Source organism: Pantherophis guttatus, chromosome 3 (genome assembly GCF_059756535.1).
Source record: "Pantherophis guttatus breed Tessera chromosome 3, ASM5975653v1, whole genome shotgun sequence".
NCBI classification, from domain to species: Eukaryota; Metazoa; Chordata; class Lepidosauria; order Squamata; family Colubridae; genus Pantherophis; species Pantherophis guttatus.
Window position 1 is genome coordinate 36,192,134 of NC_142065.1, and position 16,522 is coordinate 36,208,655.

At 38.2% G+C, this 16,522-nt stretch overlaps 1 protein-coding gene across 2 annotated transcripts in view; it reads right to left on the reverse strand.

The window, feature by feature from the left end:
* Window positions 1-15,943, reverse strand: part of MMP24 (matrix metallopeptidase 24) — a 43,333-nt gene extending 27,390 nt beyond the window's left edge. The window contains exons 1-2 of one of the 2 annotated variants that reach the window (XM_034414140.3): window positions 15,733-15,943; window positions 375-523 (exon numbers count right to left, since the gene is read on the reverse strand). In XM_034414140.3, coding sequence (XP_034270031.1) covers window positions 375-523; window positions 15,733-15,888 — 305 coding nt within the window. In that variant the 5' untranslated portion in view covers window positions 15,889-15,943. The remainder of the gene's footprint in view (window positions 1-374; window positions 524-15,732) is intronic. The other variant, XM_034414141.3, reaches the window with a different exon arrangement.
* Between the last annotated feature and the right edge of the window lie 579 nt (window positions 15,944-16,522).

A 16,522-nucleotide genomic window follows, 5' to 3' on the forward strand; every position in this document is an offset into this window, starting at 1 on the left:
CTGGGAGTTGAAGTCCTCTCATCTTAAAATTGCCAAGGTTGAGAATGTTGATCTAAGTGATGAAAGAGGCACGGTTGGCAATCTGACTCAGATTTCAGACCATATTCATTCTTAGAGAATATGCATATGCCAAGTAAATTTATTAGGCTCACATTTTAAAGTTTCATGATGCTATAGATCAGGGGTGGGCAAATATGGCCCCTTTATGACCTGTGGACTTCAACTCCCAGAATTCCTGAGCCAGCTTGGCTGTCTCAGGAATTCTGGGAATTGAAGTCCACAGGTTGTAAAAAGGCCACAGTTGTCCATCTCTGCTATAGATAATGATCTGGGCAAGAACATTATTTTCCAGTATCTGCAAAAATCATTCTTACTCAATAGTGGTGTGATCCAACACTCCTGTTACAGGGATGCCATAAAACTGCTGCATAGTGGTGACTGCAGACTGCATAACTTTTCCTGAGAGCAGAGCAGACATTCTTGTATCAGATGGAAGCAGATAACCGTAGGTTTTTAACCAACTCTGAAAAATAAGACAAAGGAAACCCAGATTTAAAACACAGCCCAATTTAACAGTATATATATAATATATATATATATAAAATTGGCTTGTTTCCTTTTTAGTTGAAACGTGAATTCACAATTGTTGATATATTCACCTTTCTTGCTCTTTCTAATATATGAGGATAACCATAGGACAACAAGAATAATTGCAAAAGGCAATGTTATCCTACCAACTTTGCAGGTGTTGTTAACTTTCTGGTTATGTGTGCAAATTTAGATATTTTATCAGAACACAATTCTCAGCTCAGTTGCTATGCTTATTTTATGCATAAAAATATGATTGACTACAGATTCAGTTTGTCCAACATTTTTCCAAATATAAAGTCTCCTAAGAGAGCGTTTCACATATTGTGGCTTCTATATTGTGGTTTGGCTAAGGAACATCAGCACTAAGAAGGCATACTAGATCAAACCAAAGGTATGATATGACCGAAGATGTGACAAAAATGGAAACAATGGATTGAAATATGAATATTCAAAATCATTTAAGACTATATTCAAGAGCCAGTTTGATATAGTACAGTGTTTCTCGACCTTGGCAATTTTAAGATGGATGGATTTCAACTCCCAGAATTGCTGACAACTTAAAGTTCAGACAACTTACAGTTGCTAAGGTTGAGAAACACTGATATTGTGATTAAGGATACTCAGCTAGAAACCAACTGACTCTGGGCCAGTTACTGTCTCAGCTCTAGGAATAAGGCAATGGCAAACTACTTCTGCAAATATTGCTAAGGAATGAGTTTTTTTAAAGGAAAGCTTGCAAGATGAGCGAGGGACCCTTAATTTTTCCCAGTCCTGTGCCATATCTCCCTACAGATATCTCCCAAATTGCTCTCTCTCTCTCTCTCAGAAAGCCCAGGTTTCAACAAATGTCTGGATAAATGAAGGTAGGATGATAATCTACGTAACAGATAAATGTGATTTTCCCACTAATGCACTTATATTCTCTTAAACTCACTCCATCTGCATTTTATATCAAACCCCCCCCCCCCATTTTATAATATGAAGTCATTGTCTGGTCAAGTGTATGACTTCAATCATTCAAAATTGGTAATAGTACAGAAGAAATGGCAACTATAATCCAGTGTTATCTTTTTCAAGATTCCAGGGATGGAAGAAAGCCCATTCTATTCCTCCCAAATTTCTATTACTTCCTTTGCACCAGCAATGCCAATAGCATGCCATCCATTGATCATATCTATTCCACACTGGGAAGATTCTGAAACCTTTGCACCAATCCAAATTTTCTCCATCCCTTTCTCCAACAACACTTTTATGTTTCTGAAAATCTTGGGAATTTCTCAAGCTTGGTAATACCTTCTACCTATACACGAATGATGCCATTTTGACTGCATCAAACCTGGTGTGAGAACTTAGCAATTTTAATTAATTGATACCATTACCTAGGTATTCTATAAAAAGCATCACCAGCATAAAATATACAGTAGTTGCAAATCCTTGTATTGGATTGGTTGCAGGTCTGTCAAGCATTGAGAAAGACCACAAGTTAAATAAATCCAACATATTTCTCACTAAACTAGTGTAAAATAAGAGGTTGATAGAACATTAAGGGATTTTATCAATGACCTGCTTATATACTTCCTTATCTGCCTCTTAGTAGCAAGCAGATGCACTCGTAGGAGGAGAAAATCTGTCCTGACTAATCACATGTCAAGGTAAGGGATATTTTTACTTAGATTTGAAAAAAACATTTTAAGCTACACCATAATACCATATGATAAATCACTCATGACCCTTATTAGAATGTATTTTAAAAAAGCGCAAAATAACCCTTATGGACTTAACAAAATCAGGTGATGCATATGTAACTTCAAAAATAATTTTTTGGTATACTGGTTACCAGATCTGCATGTAAACTCCAGATACCCACCAGACAGCAGCAAAGAGATGCAAAAACTTCAAACTCTTGTCATTTTTGCAACTTAGAGATTTCAGCAGTACTGAAGGACTGAGATTAAAAAAGTCTAGAGATGAGCTGTCTTGCTTCATATTGTAGCTTCCTTAGCCTCAATTTGGACCACAAGAATAAAAAACAAGAACTGACTAGGAAGATCACAATAATCATGGTTTTATCAAGAATATCTGGGTTTTGGCTATTGTGTTTAATATCCATGCTTTGATATACTTGCTAAGAAAAAAGATATACTTAAAATTAAATTACAAAGGTGACAGCAAAAGTAGTCCTTTCAACTACAAAAAAATCTTTAGTTGCAGCTGAGGAAAAGATACAGATTCTAACACCTCTTGCTTTGCCATCAAATTCGACTGGTCTTCAATAAATAATACAAATTCCCTAAATAACTGACAGTAATGAAACAATTACTCATTAATAAGTACAATTTAAAAATATATATTTGTGTGTTTTTAATGGTCCTGGAATAAAAACTAAGTAATCCAATTTTAAGCAAAATATTTCAGTCATTGCTTAAGTAATAAGTTCAAGATTTCTAAGGTTTCAAGGGGAAATGTTGAATATTCAGTACAGTAGAGTTTTGCATTTTCGGATTTTTTGTCACTGACTATTAACAGAAATTCATATCTTTTAAAGAATGAACAAATAACATCACACATTGAAGCTTGACTAATATAGTTCATGAACAAAAGCATCACGGATACCAATTCTTCCTATACCCCCTGAGATAGTTGTATATCTTCCTATAGAGGAAGATAAGGGAACAGGGATATCAAACTCAAAGCCCAGGAACAGGATACGGTCCGCGGAGTGCTTAGATCTGGCCTGAGGGCCCCCCCTGGAAATAGCGAAGGACTAGCCCGCAGTGCCTCTACCAGTGAAAACGGAGCTCCGGAGAGCTGCGTGCAGCCCTCCCGAGCTCCGTTTTCACTAGCAGAGGGTTGCAGGAGGTTGTCGCAGCCGAAAACAGAGCTCGGGAGCCCGTTTTTACTGGCAGAGCACTCAAGTCACCACAGGCACCCTGGACACAAGTGACATCGAGCTGTCCACATCCACCCTGGCCACGCCCGCCCTGACCCCCAAGGCCAAACACAACCCTGATGCGGCCCTCAATGAAATTGAGTTTGACACCCCTGACCTAGAAGATCAAACTTCTACAGATAAATGTAGATACAATTATAAGAATATCTAAAAACTGTCCATGAATATTAAATCAAAGAAAAGAGCATCAGTCTACTTTAGTTATTTGTAGTCAATCCCCCATTAATTTATTCCAAAAAGCCAGAACTCTTTAACTTATAAACACCATCAATCACAAATCAAACTAAAATCCTTTTGCCAGTATTGTAACAATGCCACTACATTACATTAACAAAATATATGTTCTGCCTAAGCTTAAATGGAGAGATAGACCAATGTGAGGGATCATTTTACACGGGTATCAAACTGTGCCGTGTCACATTGATGTCACGTGACATAGCGCAATGTTTTTTGCCTTTGCAGAGCTGGGGTGGGCGTGGCCTACGTGTAACACATCCGGCCCCCAGGCCACCAGTTTGACACTCCTAGACTAGGAAACCATCTGGAGCCCGAAGAGCTCTACAAGGGCTAGGAAAATATGCCGTTTGCATCTAGTTCTTGCAGGCTAAGTCCAGTTTTTGAGCAGACAGCAAAAGAAGTAACTGTATAGAAACCACAGGAGACCAGTATATTTAACACAAGAATCAGCAAGTTCATTGCCACTGAGAATGGCCTTTCATTTTAATACAGCAGCAGCAGAGGAAAGAATGGCCTAAGTAAACTGGAAACAAATCAGCACTCTGAATCAAAGAACCAGAGGATGTGAGAAACCCATGGTTTTGGCAAAGATGGCCATAGTGATATAGTTTCTAAACAATAACAACTGTCTGTATAAATATTAATAGAGGAACTAGAGGTTAAAAGACAAGCTTAAGTCACAGCATGTAACTCACCAACTTGAGCAGAAACAAAGGGAAGCAAAGAATTTAATTTAACACACATTCAAAAGGAGAACATACCCACATATCCAGCACCATGTTTTCCAGGGTGGCAAGAAGTGACGTAAGTATAAAATTAAAAATCAGCACTTGCAGTAGGGTTTTACTGAATATCAGGGTGAGAAAGAAGTTAATAAGCAATAAAAAAAACTATCATGAGTGGAAAAACTTTCAGCAGAAGATAGGGTACTGGTAGTTCTCAACTTATGACCACAGTTGAGCCCCAAATTTCTATTGCTGAGCAAGACAGTTGTTAAGTGAATTTGCCCCCATTTTACGACTTTACTACTTTATGCCACAGTTGTTAAGTTAATCAATGCAGTTGTTAAATTAATAATACTTAACAATTGAATCTGGCTTCTGACTTTCCTTTTCTGAAGGTCACAAAAGGTGAGCACCTGACCCTGGGGACACTACAACCATCATAAATACATGTCAGTTGCCAAATGTCCGAATTTTGATCACATGACCACAGGATGCGACAACTGTCATAAGTGTGAAAAAATGTTGTAATACACTTTTTTTAGTGCTATTATAACTTCGTATAGAATAGAATAGAATAGAATTCTTTATTGGCCAAGTGTGATTGGACACACAAGGAATTTGTCTTGGTGCATACGCTCTCATTGTACATAAAAGAAAAGATACGTTCATCAAGAATCATAAGGTACAACACTTAATGATAGTCATAGGGTACAAATAAGCAATCAGGAAACAATATCAATATAAATCGTAAGGATATAGTCACTAAATGAATAGTTGTAAGTTGAGGATGTAAATGGAAGGTAGGATCTTGGAAGGAAGAATTAATAACAGTAACAATGGGAGAGTTTAGGAGTGCTATTTCCAATTTGCTCAGCTGTTGGGGAGTGATAAGATAGAAGCCTACCACCACAGGGGGAAGCCTATATGTTTAGACAGATCCCCTAAGAAGTTCAGAGAATTTGTCCATTAAAAAGGTCACAGCTTGAACAGCACAAAGATGGAAAGGTGGAAAGGCAGCAGCGATCACATCTAACTTGTAAATATACCGGTAGTACATCACTGGGTGAAGATAGTCACCATAAGGATAAACAAAGAAACCAGAACTGTATCACATGTTCATGGCTAAACAGGGTAAAGGATAAAGAATAATCAAGGAGTCCAAGGACAGAGATAGAAGCAATGCTTATTTCAAATGACAAAATACTTGGCCATGCCCTCAATCCAAAGCAAAGAGGCATCTCATCAAAGAATAGACTGGATAGAGTTAAGCTTCAAAAGCAAGATTTAAAATCCAGGGACATCAAAATCCAAGCAAGCCAAGGAAAGAACATATATCAGGAGAAATCAGGGGATAAAAAAACAAAAAAGGGAAGGGAAGCCAGGATAGAGATCAGAGCAAGATCTGAATTAGGGTGTTCCTCTGGGCCTGTAAATACAAGCCTTTTCGGTGCAAAAAACCACCAATGCTCCAAGCTTACAAAGCAAATCCACTCCCAATAAAACAAAGCAAATCCTTTCCCAATAAATTTACAGGGAAATCAGCACCCAAAACAAAGCCGGTTCCTTAGACAAAGTCAAATTACAATAGCCACTGAGCTGTTAGCCTGATGACACATGGATGGACTCCCAATACCAACAGCAGCACTTACTATATTGTAGTGCCACATGAGGAATAGCTGAGAGTGAAGAAACAAACAAGGCAGCATCCTCCAAAAGGGGAAGGGAGGCAGAGAAATCAAGAAGCCAAAGAGGAAACAGAGGTCTCCTGAGCCAGCTCTATTGGACAAATCCCAACCGCACCATAGATTGCTGAGGCTGGAAGGCAACACCATTTGAGGAGGCTGGATAAAGTTCTAAGAGCCCTGGGCTTTTTGGTGTCCCACTTTTCCCCCCAACACAAGCTTGTTACTTTGTACGATATAACTGCCAGCCTCCAAGACAGAAGCAGAAATCACTGCATCCCACCCTCTGACATGTGGGGAAAATTTTGAACATGATGGTTAGATGAGGACTTCTAATTTGTTATAGGGACATGGTTTGGAGTTCCAGAAAGCATTCTTTATCGTTTTTCTTCTTGATTCCCAATTATTTATTTATTTATTTATTTATTTTTTAATTTTTATACCGCCCTTCTCCCGAAGGACTCAGGGCGGTGTACAGCCATATTAAAACAACATATACCCACACAATTTAAAAAAACAGTTTAAAATATATTAAAAATTTGGCCCTTATATTAAAACTACACGACGTGTAATTTTCTAACACAACAAATAGCAACACCCAGCATGTCATTATGAATTCAGCTTTCCCAACTAGCTTTCATAAATTTAGTTTCAGGGGAAACTTTTGCTAAGAGAACATTTACAAAGGCAGCCATAATAGCTAGTGAGATCATTTGTAATGCTTTTGGAATGCCAGAATGTCATTCAAATGCTTTTAAAGGCTTGTTTGTAATATTCTTGGATATAGGTGGTCTTTGACTCATGGCCATTCATTTAATGACCATTTATAATTATGAGAGCACTGAAGAAAGTGACTTATGACTGTTCTTTATACTTCCAATCGCTGCAGTGTGTCCCCATAATCAAGTGATATAAATTTGGATGCTTGGCAACCAGCATGTATTGATGACAGTTGCAGTGTCCCAAAGTCACATGATCACCATTCATGATCTTCTCCAACAAAGTCAGTGAAGCCAGATTTTCTTAATGATTGCATGATTTGCTGTATTTTGCATACATTGGACTGAGCTCCACTGAAGGTCTATTTTCACATGACCCTATTTTGCTGGAAGGAGTACAGACTGAGGTGATCCACTGCTCCTATGAGTTTCTCTGACTTACTCTCCTGATTTGGGAAAGAGTCTCTTAATCTCAGGCACTTAGCTTCTTTACATAATTCTCTTTACTGAAGAAGCAAAGAGAGAAGGGAATCAATGAGGGAAAGGTGATTAAGAGTACAATCACTCACCAGATCCTATTTCCCAACAATTTATTAACTAACACTTCTGATTCCACTTCTAATACCATGTTCTGGAATACTAATTCTGTGTCCAATGAATACAGGTAATCCTTGTTTAACAAAACCCTCATTCAGTGACCATTCTAAGTTATGACAACACTGAATGAGTGGTGCTTAATGACCAGTCCTCAAAGTTCTGGCAGTCCCAGCACTCCTGCAATCATGTGATTGTGTTCTGGGAGCTTGGCAACAAGCTCATACTTACAAAGGTCACAATGTCCTACAGTCATGTGAGTGCCATTTGTGACTTTCCCTGTTGGCTTCCTACAAGCAAAATCAATGGGGAAAACAGCAGGAGGCTTCAAATTGCTTCAAGAAGTTGCTTGCATTTGGTCCTGCCATGGTCACACTGTTCCTCCTGGCTATCTACACATCCCCTGCCTGACAGCAGCTACCCCCCCCCACAAGCCCAGCTGCACTTATACACTTCACCTCAATGGCTAGCCCCCCCCTCTACCTGGCAGTAGCCACCTCCAACCCTGCCATGTTTAAGCTATTACCTACGCACCCTCCTTGACCCAACAGTAGCCATTTACTTGCCTGCTGTCAAGCTACCTGGGACTTGCTTAAGGATCTGTGATCCTTGCTTAACAACATCAGCAGGGAGTGCTGGGATCACATGACATTGCTCTTTATGACTGCATTGCTTAGCAATGGAAATTCCAGTCACAATTCCAGTCGTAAAGTCAGGGCTACCTGTAGAGGAGACCAACCAATAAAGAGAGATCCAACAATAGCCCTGTCCTTTAGGGACAAAAACTAGCAACAGGATAGTTATGGATGAGACAATGTGTCCATTTCCCCTTGGTGTAATGTATGCTTTTGCCTTATAAGGTTAAAGTTTATATTTTTCACATGTACAAAGACACTCTGTCCTCTATAAAGTCCTTTAAACCGCTGACTGGTTATTTTCCCATCATAGAATATCCTGTCATGAATATTACTTAAGTTTCCTTATAGGTGACCTGTCCATTTAGAGATAATGGAGAAGGGCCTTTATTTGTCCTTACAAAGGATAATAAAGGCATATTATTCTAAGATAAGCCTTTTAGTTTGCTTGTAGTAAATGCAATATCAAGGACTTATTACGACCTATGGGAAAGATAGGAGTAGAGGCAAGGATGCTAAGTATCTAAAAGCAATTATTCTCATTTATTAATACTGAACCTGGCTATCAAATAATAATCTATTATAATGATCAAGTATGTATGTTTGCGTTTAAAATATTTGTATGGCTGTGAGCTTAAAATCGGAACTGTTGGTGGTACAAAAGAAGAGTTTGATTTATTCTATTTAAATTATTACTATAAAGAAAATAAACATAAGCGTTCCCATTTTTCTCCTAAGATGCAGCAGAAGAAGAATTATAAACTTATGGACTACTATAAAATATAGTGCTGGTTTGGTGATATTGTTAAGGCACCAGGCTAGAAACTGGGAGACTGGGGATTCTAGTCACACCCTAGGCACAAAGCCAGGTGTGTTGGTCCAGTCTCTCTAACTCTAGGAAGAAGGCAACAGCAACCTACTTTCAAAAAATCTAGTCAAGAAAATTGGGACTATCCCAGGCAGTCACTAGCAATCAACAATGACTTGAAGACTCTAAAAAATACCCCAAATTATTGTAAAACTATAGATAATTGCAAAGAAATCACATCACTGTAATTAGAAATATGCTTCCCATTTTTCATCATTAAAATAAGAACTGCCATCATTTATTTATTTATTTGAATAAATACTTTAGAATAATTATGAAATAGAATGGCAATCAGGTTAAAATCTTGATCAAAGTAAGAAATAATATAGCAAATTTTATGCATGAACTAAAAATTCATACATGGATGATAATATTTGTATTGCTTTATTAGACATTATAAGAATAACTTTAGCTAATATCTTAGTTTATGTGCCTAAAGGAGTTTGGTGTTTATTTTTCAACAACAGTAACTTCCCCCAATTTACATAGATTGCAAATGGTTTTTGAAACAAAAGCAAATTTGTAAATCTATTTGGGTTATGGGTTTGGTATTTAAAGGTCAAAAACTTAAAATCCTCACAAGACTATGAATAATAGCTCTCTAAAAACTAAGCAATGACAATTACAAAGTATAAGCAGCAATTCTGATGTCTACAGCAAGGTCCTTCACATTCATCATTCTAGTCATCTAAAGGTTTTTCATAAACTGTACTACCATAATTACCATTTACACAGCACAAGATCAAGAGAATAAAAGTTTTGTATCTAAGGGAGGTGAAATCAGATGCAGAGATTTCCTCTGTCATAGTCAGGCATGGATTAAAACCAAAATATAAAAGTTATCATAAGCAATTCCCAAGTTAAAACCTATATCTTTCAACCTGTAATGTATAAATACTTTCCCCATCTTCTTTTTCTGCAAAGCACTAGTCAGCAGCAGAACTGATCAGCAGATTGAACAGGACATACACTACTGGTTTGCAACCATTTCAGTTTTATAGCTATTAAAATAATTAAACTATAATGTAAACTCTGAGCACAGTGCATTTTTGATTGTATGCCTCAATGACTAACAAGCCAGTCCTAATACTTGCTGCATCAGCAGACAAATCTCTTTGGAATATACTGACTGCTGTGCCAGCATAATACCATGAAATAGGATATTCGGCTAATATCACAGACAGATATGTCACTGAAAATAATTATCCAATTTCCAAAAAATCTATCCTCACCAAAAATTATATTAGTTCAAATTCCCAGTTGCTGTGTGGGAAGGATTGTGATGCAACTTTCTAGTGGACAGAACCAATTTTATAGGTGTTTTTGATACCAGCGGCTTCATAGATACTGTAGTGAAAAATATATGCTTTTCAAAGTAACAATTGTGAACAGCATCTAGAAATGTAAAATGCATTGCTCCATTACAATAAATGTTTACAAAACTATATTATGGCCTAAAGCAAAAATAAAGGTTTTCTACAATAACAAGCTATATGTATGTAACATTTGTTTTGTGCCTCTTACATTCTGTCTTTATATATATATATATATATATATATATATATATATATATATATATATATATATATATATATATATATATATATATATATATATATATATATATATATATATATATATATATATATATAACAATAATTGCCCCTTGCAACTAGTAAATTACTTCTCTAGAATTACATCTCCTGGTATATTACTTTAGAAGGAAATATTGATTATAATATTAAAAAAATTTTCTAGGGCATTTCAAAGGTTGTCTGCCAATTGGAGAATCTGGGTACATGCTATTTAATTTTAATGTATACAAAAATTTCAATGTATGTTCTTTGATTTGTTGCTTCAATCTACAAGAAATAGATCTCCACTTAACAAATGCATACAAAAACAGCACCAAAGGCTAATTGCTAGAGCTCTACACAACTTCAGATTCAATCTCCCAAAAGTGGTTCAGAGTTTGAGGGAGTGCAAATGCAGGACCTGTTTACAACACCTTAAAACCACTATGGAATCCTAGGAAATGACCTAGAAACTTTCAAGTGTCATTGTCAAGAGTTATGTTGGTATCCCCACCTCCAAAGTACCTTTTGGATACTGAAACTGAAGAACTGCATGGCCTACTAATTGTTAAAAGTATTTCATGCAACTATTACTATAGACAAATGTAGTAATATTATCAAACTATGATGAAGATGGAGGCAATCACATCAGCTTTTAAGTGCCTTGATAAATAAAAAAGCCTTGACCAAGTGTGAAAAGCTTTGCAAAGTTGGTCCTAGTTGAACTTCCTGTGAGAAAGTGTTCCAAAGTTAGCTACCCTCTAGAAAATGTATTTTGATATATTCGAACGTAACATTTTCCTGAAGGTACTTATGGAGCTTATCTGAAGATTTCTAGAGGCAAGAAAAGAAAGATGTCAACTTACATAGATTCTATCTGTCCAATTTAAAGTTGTGGAAAGAATACATTTATGAATGAAGGTGACTATACACTTCCCAGGAGAATGTTGCAGGATCCAATTTGGGTTGGTCACCAGAGGTTTAGTCTTCCAAGCTTTCGGACTCATTCTGGAGCTCATCAGAATTTCCCTGAGAATGGGCTCCAGCACGAGTCTGAAAGCTCGGAAGACTAAACCTCTGGTCCCGATGACCAACCCAGATTGGATCCTGCAGAATACACTCAAATTAGTGATAGTCTCAGGTTCTTTTTAGTGAAGGCAACTACTTATTGGACCACTTTGCAGGTAGGTAGCTGTTATTACATCAAGCTATTATTGACTAACTAAAGGACTTGAGTTACTCCTTATTCTTTGTTTTCAGATTAGCAAGATGTGTGAATTTAACCACAATGGCTTTACATTATGTGAATGCATCAATTATACCTTGTTCAACAAGCCTTAATCTTAAAAATTCTAGTTTGGCATTATATATGAATTCAACTAATGTTTCAGTTTAATGATTCTTCTAATAATAGTCAACCCCTTCTTCCCATTCACCAATTCTTCTCACAATCCCACTTATAAAGCTCTTCTGTGTTAATGTTCCCTAGGCAATGCATTCACTTCTCATTTCCATTGGTTCCATTGTTGATGCTTTTCTTAAAAGTCTATGACATGGTATCTCTCTAATATAATAGGAGACGAGAATACACCTGAATGTTGAGAAGATCTAGCTGAGTAAGTGGCAGAGATGAGTAGTAGAGAAAGATTCTACAAACTAGGATTCAGTAATCCAGAGCCAATCCATCCAAATATTGCCATCTTTATGTTCCAGAGAAAACTTCCACAATATACTATCAAATTATGTTAGTAAATTATCTTGCATTAAAGAAAGACTAGCTGCTTCTAGAGTTCAAGTAGCAAATGTTTAAAATGTTGAGGGATACAGAAGAGCATCACTCAAATGTGTCCTGCCAGCTACCTGAATAGAATTCTTAGAGTATAACCACTATAGTTTTCAGTCAAAATACAGCAATTATTTTTATAGTTTTTCTTTCTTCCTCATTTGATAGTTCTCCACATCAAATATCCAGATCATTTAGATCAGGGCTGTCAAACTCCCGGCCCATGGGCCAGATCCGTCACATGCTGGCTATGCCAACGCCCCGTTTAATGAAGGGGGGGGGAAAGTCCTGATATGTCACGTGATGCCGCAGTGACAACATGAGTTTGACATCCCTAGTTTAAATTTATTTTTGTATGTATTAGGTTAAATGTGTGAATATAGTTAGTTGTCACTCAAAACTATTACTGGAAAAGCCTACATGCTACAGCAATTTCTGTACTTGTAGAATCATTTATTTCCATCCAAAGAAATTTATTTATACAAGTCCCCAGATTAAGAACGTTCTGCTTTAAGGACGACTCATAGTTAGGAATGGAGCTTATTGTAGCAAAATTCAAGTTAAGTACCCAATGATTCAAATTAAATGCAAAATGGTTCAAATTCATTTCACAATACTACTTTTACAGTATTGTACAATAATACTATTCCAGCTTACATACAAATCCGATTTAAAGACAAACCTTGGAAACAGAACTCATTCTTAAACTGGGAACTATCTGTACTTAGGTTATTTATGCTTAATATACTCCATTTATGTCAAAAGGGCCAAAATATGACTTCTTCAAGTTTTAGACTTCAAAAAGCATATTGAAGCCACATCTAAACCATCAATTATAGCATTTATCTCTTCCCCCCACATGTATAAAGCATCATTACAAATCATTTTGTAATCAGCATTTTTTCTACTAAATCGAGTACAGGTAGTCCTCAATTTACAACAGTTTGTTCACTGGCCGTACAAAGTTACAACAGCACTGAAAAAAATGACTTTTGACTGTTTTTCACACTTACAACCATTGCAGCATCCCCATGGTCACATAATCACAATTTGGATGCTTGGCAACTGGGTCATATTTATGATGGTTGCATTGTCCCAGGGTCATGTGATCAGCTTTTGACAAGCAAAGTCAATGGAGAAGCCAGATTCACTTAACAACTGTGTTACAACTTAACAACTGCAATGATTGTTGACAAGAATGGTGACAAGAAAGGATATAAAATGGATCAAAACTCACTTAACAAATATCTCATTTAGCAACAGAAATTTTGGGCTCAATTGTGGTCGTAAGTTGTGGACTACCTGAATAGCTACAATTTTTGTTTCTTATTTTAACAGAAGAATGTCATTTTGTTATTTAATATAAAAGATGTGATCCAAATAATTACTTGGCATGTCTACCAAAAATTACAGTACTTTTTTTGAGCAGCAGGCCCTTTCTCCTGCCAAATATTTATTTCAAACTGTTTTTAGGAAGTTTCTTTAGTTTCAAAATAAGTTTATTGAACATCATATTGCAAGACTTTAGGGTATAGCATCAGCTTCCATTGGAAGATTCAGTCGTACGAATGCAGTCATGCATTAAGAATTATATATAGGTTAGCTGGCCCAGCCACCACTCCTCTGTAACTTGTTATATCTCCTTAGTTTATTAGGAGAGCCAAGGGAAATAGTAGTTAAGTCACCATGCTAGAAAGCAGGAGACCATGAGTTCAAGTCCCATGAAAGCCTGAAAGCCAGCTGGATGACTTTGAGCCAGTCACTGTCTCTCAGCCCAACCAACTTCACAGGGTTGTCGTTGTGGGAAAAATAAAAAGAGGAAAGTGTGTTGGATATCTTCGCTGCCTTGAGTTATTAGTAAAAATAATAAGGGCAGGATACAAATAAAATCTGAAAATGGACTTTGTTTACCTTTTCCTATTATTTATAGGGATCCATCATAAGTTTATACCACCTTAAAATATATTCAAGAATGTCAAGAATAGAAACAAAATTGCACCCTTCTTCATACTGTTCAAAATACTAAAAATGTGTGTTATCAATATATACTTCCAAGTAATACAAATGGTACAAATAACTTTTCCGTTATTTCTTAATAGCCAGGTTGGTATAGTGATAAAGGTGCTGGCCTAGAAACCAGGAAACTCTGAGTTCTAGTCTCATCTTACGCATGAAAGCCAAATTGTGCTCTCTTTTAGCACAACCTACCTCACAGGGTTGTTGTTGTAGAGAAAACAGGAGAGGGGAGGGAGCATTTTGCATGCTTACCACCTTGAGTAACTTATAAACTAATAAAGGCAGTATAACAATCTAATAAATAGATTACACTATTCCCACTGCAAATCTTCAACAGCAGCATTTTCATCACGGTTTTTTGTCTGTCTGAGCTGATACCACTGGAAGCAGTCTCACCATCAAAACCATCAATGCGATCAAAGCTCGCAGAAAAGCTCCGAAATACCAGTATAAACTACGATCAGCACATCATCAATAATTATCAAACAAAAAACACACAAAAAAAACCCCAATCTATCTGAAGACATAGCTAGACTTCCTTTTTGTGTTTTTTTTTCCTATTGCTTATCACAAAGCAATACTAACTCATTCAATAACATGCAGATACAGTGATATATTGGCAGGTCAATCCATAGAAAACTGGAAGCATATCCTTAAGGATATATAGGAAATGTTTTCAGTCTATCAGTCTACCACCCCACCCCACCTCACCAAGTACGGCCCATCTGTCTGGTTTCATAGGTCTATGAAATCATTTGCCTTTACTTTCCCTAAATCCCTGAGCTTCAATTACCTGAGCTTTCCCTTGACCTGCAGTATCATCATCACTTCTTTCCTACTGGGAGAAAGTCACTCAACCCTCCACTGTTTTGCATCGCTGCCTCTGTGTAAAGTCCTCCAACCCATTCAGGACGGTGGTACCCAACCAAATATTCCCTGTCCTTGTTTCTCCCCCCTCCCCTTGCTCCCCTTCCTCTTTATAACACAGAGAGAAATAGGAAGACAGCCACAGCCGCAGCCACGGCCACCAAAGCACTGGGGCACTACGATCTGCCCCCCACCCTCCATTTAGGTAAGGACAGAGCCACGCTGGCAGAGAAAAGGGGAACATCTTCACCAACCCCTCCCTGATACCCAGACAGGAGAAGGCTAATTGGTATGGATGGCTCTATCGCCCATCACTAGGGATGACTCAACCTGCCTTGTCTTCAGCCCAGCTTGGTGAGCATCTTGCGCGGGCCAGGCGGCGACCACTTGGGGTGGGGAGGCGACGCCCGGCTGCGCTCCCCCCCCACCCGCAATGGAAAGCCTCTCCGGGCGGCCCCCTGCTCCTTTTATTTGTCCCTCACAGCACCCACCATAGCTGGCAACTCGCTGCTCCCCGTCCCTACCGGACCGACGCTAGTGTCTCCACAAGCGCAGAGCAGGGCGCTGAGAAAGGGCAGCAGGCGACGGCACCCCCAGGCTGAGGCTCCGCAGCATCCTCGCTGCCTCCGCTCCATAGCGGGGCCCATCCCTGCACCTGCTCAGGCAGGGAGAGCAGGGCCTGGCCGACCGCGCATGCGCTTCGGCCAGAGAGGTGGGATAAGGATGCGATGCAACTCAACCCCGCTCAGTTCTTTGAGGTAATAACAAAAAAGTCTTTCAGGGGCGGGAGGCGTTGGGGTGGCGAAAGAGAGGAAGCCGAGCCACCCGGAGGTGTAGAAGAAACTACGCGAAAAGGCTGAATGGGCTCAAGGCAGATCCCAGCAACAACAGCAAAACGCGTTAGCAACAGAAGCGGCTGATTTGAGTCGATGAAAAGTTCGCTTGGATCTGCGGGTTGCGATGGGCAGGAAACCATTTAGAAGTTGTTGTTGAAAGTACGGGCAGCAAGACGCAGTTTTTGAATTGATTAAAAACTTGCCCTTCAATTTGCAATCTGGTGAGTTTTATAGGCAAACTCAAAACATCAGCTCAGTCCTATGCAGATATCCTCCACAGAAGGGTGCTGTATGGTTGTTTGGCTTCCTATCAAGCCCATCAGCTTGGGGCTTCAGCTTCAGCTTCAGCCTCCATATCCATTTTCAGGACTTTGATATTGTTAAGAGATGTTTTGTCTGCCAAATGCTTCAAATTATGACAATCGTTATGATAGCAGAGCCACTG